At 42.7% G+C, this 7,117-nt stretch overlaps 1 protein-coding gene across 1 annotated transcript; it reads left to right on the top strand.

Annotated features, from left to right (window-relative positions):
• Positions 1-1,309: 1,309 nt before the first annotated feature.
• On the top strand, positions 1,310-6,653 carry LOC138373470 (flagellar attachment zone protein 1-like). The gene is made up of 7 exons (XM_069339681.1): positions 1,310-1,984; positions 2,240-2,602; positions 3,916-4,188; positions 4,318-5,010; positions 5,068-5,640; positions 5,698-6,081; positions 6,237-6,653. Exons 1-7 carry the CDS (start codon positions 1,310-1,312, stop codon positions 6,651-6,653), a joined length of 3,378 nt encoding a protein of 1,125 aa, XP_069195782.1.
• The last annotated feature ends 464 nt before the right edge of the window (positions 6,654-7,117 follow it).

Raw genomic sequence — 7,117 nt, 5'->3', positions numbered from 1 at the left:
ATATGTGCCACTGACAACAAGATACGTGCCACCGACAACACGATACGTCCCAATGACAACAAGATACGTGCCACTGACAACATGATACATGCCACTGACAAACGTGCCAATGATAACAAGATACGTGCCACTTACAACAGGATACATGCCAAAGACAAAATAATACATACCACAGACAACATGATACATGCCACTGACAATATGATACGTGCCACTGACAACAAGATATGTGCCACTGAAAACAAGATACATCCCACTGACAACAAGATACGTGCCACAGACAAAATGATACATATCAGTGACAACATGATACTTGCCACTGACAACATGATATGTGCCACTGACCACAAGATACGTGCAAATGACAACATGATACGTTCCACAGACAAAATGATACATGCCAGTGACAACATCATACATGCCACTGACAACATAATACATGCTACTGACAACAAAATACGTGCCACTGACAACATGATACATGCCAATGACAACATGATACATGCCACTGAAAACATGATACATCCCACTGACAACAAGATACGTGCCACTGGCAACATGATACGTGCCACTGACAACAAGATACGTGCCACTGGCAACATGATACGTGCCACTGACAACAAGATACATGTCACTGACAACAAGATTCGTGCATCTGACAACAAGATACGTGCCACCGACAACAAGATACGTCCACAAACAACAAAAAACGTACCACGGAAAACATGATACGTGCTATTGAAAAACGTGCCACTGATAGCAAGATCTGTGCCACAGAAAACAGGATACGTGCCACTGACAACAGGATACGTGCCACTGATAACATGATACGTGCCACTGACAAAAGTGCCACTGATAACATGATACGTGCCACTGACAACAAGATACGTGCCACTGAAAACAAGATACGTGCCACCGACAACACGATACGTCCCACTGACAACAAGATACGTGCCACTGATAACATGATACGTGCCACTGACAAAAGTGCCACTGATAACATGATACGTGAACTGACAACAAAATATGTGCCACTGACAACAAGATACGTGCCACCGACAACACGATACGTCCCACTGACAACAAGATACGTGCCACTGACAACATGATACATGTCACTGACAAACGTGCCAATGATAACAAGATACGTGCCACTTACAACAGGATACATGCCAAAGACAAAATGATACATGCCACAGACAACATGATACATGCCACTGACAATATGATACGTGCCACTGACAACAAGATACGTGTCACTGATAACAAGATACTTCCCACTGACAACAAGATACGTGCCACTGACAACATGATACGTGCCATTGACAACAAGATACGTGCCATTGACAAAACGATATATGCCACTGACAAATGTGCCACTGACAACAAGATATGTGTCACTCAAAACAAGATACGTGCCACTGACAACAAGATACGGGCCACAGACAACAAGATACGTCCAACTGACGACAAGATAAGTACAACTGACAACATGATACGTGCCACTGACAAACGTGCCACTAATAACAAGATATTTGTCACTGACAACATAATACATGCCACTGACAACAAGAAACGTGCCACTGATAACAAGATACATGCCACTGATAACAAGATACGTGGCACTGATTACAAAATACGTGCAACTGAAAACAGGATATGTGCTGATTATAACAAGATACGTGCCACTGACAAAAAGACACATGACACTGATAACAAGACACGTGCCACTGACAACAAGATACGTGGCACTGACAACAAGATACCTGCCACTGACAACAAGATACGTGCCACCTACAACAAGATACATGCCACTGACAACAAGGTACATGCCACTGACAAGAAGATACGAGCAACTGACAACAAGATACGTGCCACTGACAACAAGATACATGCCACTGACAACAAGATACGTGCCACTGACAACAAGATACATGCCACTGACAACAAGACACGTGCCACAAAGCCACTGACAACAAGATACGTGCCACTGACAACAAGATACATGCCACTGACAACAAGACACGTGCCACTGAGCCACTGACAACAAGATATGTGCCACTGACAACAAGATACATGCCACTGACAACATGATACGTGTCACTGACACCATGATACGTGCCATTGACAACAGATACATGCCACTGACAACCAGATATGTGCCACTGACAACATGATACGTGACACTGACAACAAGATACATTCCACTGACAACAAGATACATGCCACTGACAACAAGGTACATGCCACTGACAAGAAGATACGTGCAACTGACAACACGATACGTGCCACTGACAGCAACATAGGTGCCACTGACAAGAAGATACGTGCCACTGACAAGAAGATACGTGCCACTGACAACCTTATAGGTGCTACAGACAACCTGATAGGTACCACTGACAACAAGATACGTGCCTCTGATAACAAGATATGTGTTACTGATAACAAGATAAATTCCACTGATAACAAGATACATGCCACTGACAGCATGATACGTGCCACCGACAACAAGATACGTGCCACTGAGAACACGATACCTGCCACTGACAGCAAGATACGTGCCACTGACAACAAGATACGTGCCACTGACAACAAGATACATGCCACTGACAACAAGATACGTGCCACTGACAACAAGATACGTGCCACTGACCGCATGATACGTGCCACCAACAACAGGATACGTGCCACTGACAGCATGATACGTGCCACTGACAACATGATACGTGCCACTGACAACATGATACGTGCCACTGACACCATGATACGTGCCATTGACAACAGGTACATGCCACTGACAACCAGATATGTGCCACTGACAACATGATACGTGACACTGACAACAAGATACATGCCACTGACAACATGATACGTGCCACAGACAACAAGATACATGCCACTAACAACAAGATACATGCCACTGACAACAAGATACGTGCCACTGACACCATGATACGTGCCATTGACAACAAGATACATTCCACTGACAATAAGACACGTGCCACTGACACTATGATACGTGCCACTGACCACAAGATATGTGCCACTGATGACAAGATACATGCCACAGACAACAAGATATGTTCCACTCACACCATGATGCGTGCCACTGACAACAAGATTCATGCCACTGACAAAATGATACGTGCCATTGACAACAAGACACGTACCACTGACAACAGGATACGTGCCACTGAAAATCTGATACGTGCCACTGACAACATGATACGTGCCACTGACAACCTGATACATGCTACTGACAACCTGATACGTGCCCTTACAACCTGATACGTGCAACTGACAACATGATACATGCCACTGACAACATGATACATGCCACTGACAACCTGATACGTGCCACTGACAAGATGATACATGCCATTGAAAACATGCCACTGATAACAAGATATGTGCCGCTGAAAACAGGATACGTGCCACTGACAACAGAATACGTGCCACTGATAACAAGATACATGCCACTGATAACAAGATACGTGCCACTGATAACATGATACGTGCCACAGACAAAATGATACATGCCAGTGACAACATGATACATGCCACTGACAACATGATATGTGCCACTGACAACAAGATACGTGCCACTGACAACATGATACATGCCACTGACAACAAGATTCATGAAACTGAAAACAAGATACATCCCACTGACAACAAGATACGTGCCACTGACAACATAGTACGTGCCACTGACAACAAGATACGTGCCACTGACAACATGATACGTGCCACTGACAAACGTGCCACTGACAACTAGATACGTGTCACTGACAACAATATTCGTGCCACTGACAACAAGATTCGTGCCACCGACAACATGATACGTCCCACTAACAACAAAATACATGCCACTGAAAACATGATACTTGCCATTGAAAAACGTGCCACTGATAGCAAGATATGTGCCACAGAAAACAGGATACGTGCCACGACAACAGGATACGTGCCACTGATAACAAGATACGTGCCACTGATAACAAGATACGTGCCACTGACAAAAGGATATGTGCTACTTATAACAAGATACGTGCCACTGATAATAAGATACATGCCACTAATAACAAGACACGTGCAACTGACATCAAGATACGTGCCACTGATAACAAGATACGTGCCACTGATAACAAGATTCGTGTGACTGACAACCTGATACGTGCCACTGACAACGTGATACGTCCCACTGACAACCTGATACGAGCCACTGAGAAAATGATACGTGCCACTGGCAACAAGATACATGCCACAGACAACATGATATGTGCCACTGACAACAAGATACATGCCACTGACAACAAGATACGTGCAATTGACAACAAGATACATGCCACTGACAACAAGATACGTGCCACTGACAACAAGAAACATTCCATTGACACCATGATATGTGCCACTGTCAACAAGATACATACCATTGACCACATGATACGTGCCCATTACACCATGATACATGCCACTGACAAGATACGTGCCATTGACACCAAGATATGTGCCACTGACACCAAGATATGTGCCACTCACAACATGATACGTGCCACTGACAACAAGATACATGCCAAAGACAACAAGATACATTCCAATGACAGCAAGATACGTGCCACTGACACCAAGATACGTGCCACTGACACCATTATATGTGCCACTGACAACAAGATACATGCCACAGACAAAAAGATACGTACCAATGACAACAAGATATGTGCCACTGACAACATGATACGTGCCACTGACAACAAGATTCGTGCCACGGACAACATGATACATTCCACTGACATGATACGTGCTACTGACAACAAGATTCGTGCCACTGACAATAGGATACGTGCCACTGACAACCTGATACGTGTCACTGATAACCTGATACGTGCCACTGACAACAACATACATGCCACCGACAACATGATACGTACCATTGACAACAAGATACATCGCACTGACAACAAAATACCTGCCACTGACACCATGATACATGCCACTGACAAGAAGATACATGCCACTGACAAGAAGATACGTGCCACTGACACCAAGATACGTGCCACTGACAATAAGATTCGTGCCACTGATAACAAGATACATGCCACTGACAACCTGATACGTGCCACTGACAATCTTTTACGTGCCACTGACATCAGAATATGTGCCATTGACAACCTGACACGTCCCACTGACAACATGATATGTGCCATTGACAGACAGATACATGCTACTGACAGTATGATACGTGCCACTGACACCATGATATGTGCCACTGACAACAAGAAACGTGCCACTGACAACAAGATACGTGCCACTGACACCAAGACACTTGCCACCGACAACAAGATACTTGGAACTGACAACAAGATACGTGACACTGACACCAAGATACTTGCCACTGACAACAAGTTACATGCCACTGACAACAAGATACGTGCTTCTGACACCATGATACGTGCCACGGACAACTTCATACGTGCCACTAACAACCTGATACGTGCCACTGACAACAGAATACGTGCCATTGACAACCTGATTTGTCCCACTGACAACATGATATGTGCCATTGACAGACAGATACATGCCACTGACAATATGATACGTGCCATTGACTACAAGATACATGCCACAGACAACAAGATACATGCCACTGACAACAAGATACATGCCACTGACACCATGATATGTGCCACTGACAACAAGATACTTGGAACTGACAACAAGATACGTGCCACTGACACCAAGATACTTGCCACTGACATCAAGTTACATGCCAATGACAACAAGATACGTGTCACTGACACCATGATACGTGCCACTGACAACTTGATACGTGCCACTAACAACCTGATACGTGCCACTGACAACAGAATATGTGCCATTGACAACCTGATACGTCCCACTGACAACATGATATGTGACATTGACAGCAAGATACATGCCACTGACAACAAGATACGTGCCACTGACACTATGATACGTGCCACTGACAAAAAGATACGTGCCACTGACAACAAGATTCATGCCACTGACAACAAGATACGTGACACTGACATCATGATACGTGCCACTGACTACAAGATACATGCCACTTACAACAAGATATGTGCCACTGACACCATGATACCTGCCACTGACAACAAGATACGTGCCACTGACTACAAGATACGTGCCACTGACACCATGATACGTGCCACTGACACAATGATGCGTGCCATTGACAAGATACGTGCCATTGACAGCAAAATACGTGCCACTTACTTGCTACTGACTTGATATTGAAGATACTTGTTACTGACAAAAAGTTTCATGTCACTGACAACAAGGTACGTCTCACTGACACCATGATGCGTGCCACTGACAACAAGATACATGCCATTGACAACAAGATACGTGCTACTGACAACATGATAAGTGCCACTGACAATAAGATATGTGCCACTGACAACAAGATACATGGCACTGACAACAAGTTACATGCCACTGACAACAAGATACGTGCCACTGTCAACAAGATACGTGCCACTAACAACAAGATACATGCCACTGAAGATGTTCTTCCGGTATTCGAAATATTTCAAGATGTTTGGAAGGGTTCCCAGAGCCAGTATCGACCTTACCCGACATTCAAGACTTTGCTTCCTGAGATTTCACATTAAAAAGCTTTCGTGTGAAGGATGGAGACAATTTTAACAAGGTAGGAAAGTAAGACCTTTGGTATACGACATTAAGGCGGCCAATTTTTAAAGTGGGCGCCCAGGAGAAGCGTATACTACTGCAGCTGCTCCCGGTATCTTTTTATATATATATATATGCGAACAAGCCTGAACCTGGGGTGTGAGTTTTCATTCATATATATATATATATATATATATATATATATATATATATATATATATATATATATATATATATATATATATATATATATATATATATATATATATATATATATATGTATATATATATATATATATATATATATATATATATATATATATATATATATATATATATATATATATATATATATATGTATATATATATATATATATATATATATATATATATATATATATATAAATATATATATATATATATTAGTATATTTTGGTAGCAGTCT

This window comes from Procambarus clarkii, chromosome 42 (genome assembly GCF_040958095.1).
Source record: "Procambarus clarkii isolate CNS0578487 chromosome 42, FALCON_Pclarkii_2.0, whole genome shotgun sequence".
In the NCBI taxonomy this organism is placed as follows: Eukaryota; Metazoa; Arthropoda; class Malacostraca; order Decapoda; family Cambaridae; genus Procambarus; species Procambarus clarkii.
This window is presented reverse-complemented; position numbering and strand designations above follow the sequence as displayed.

Bases quoted from the DNA above. Each gene is read 5' to 3' on its own strand.
- LOC138373470 (XM_069339681.1), top strand. From the start codon at position 1,310: ATGATACGTGCCATTGACAACAAGATACGTGCCATTGACAAAACGATA. The intron at 1,985-2,239 runs GTGCCACTGACA...ACTGACAACAAG, and splicing joins AGCCACTGACAACAAGATAC to GTACATGCCACTGACAAGAA. The intron at 4,189-4,317 runs GTGATACGTCCC...ACTGACAACAAG, and splicing joins TGATACGTGCCACTGACAAC to ATACGTGCAATTGACAACAA.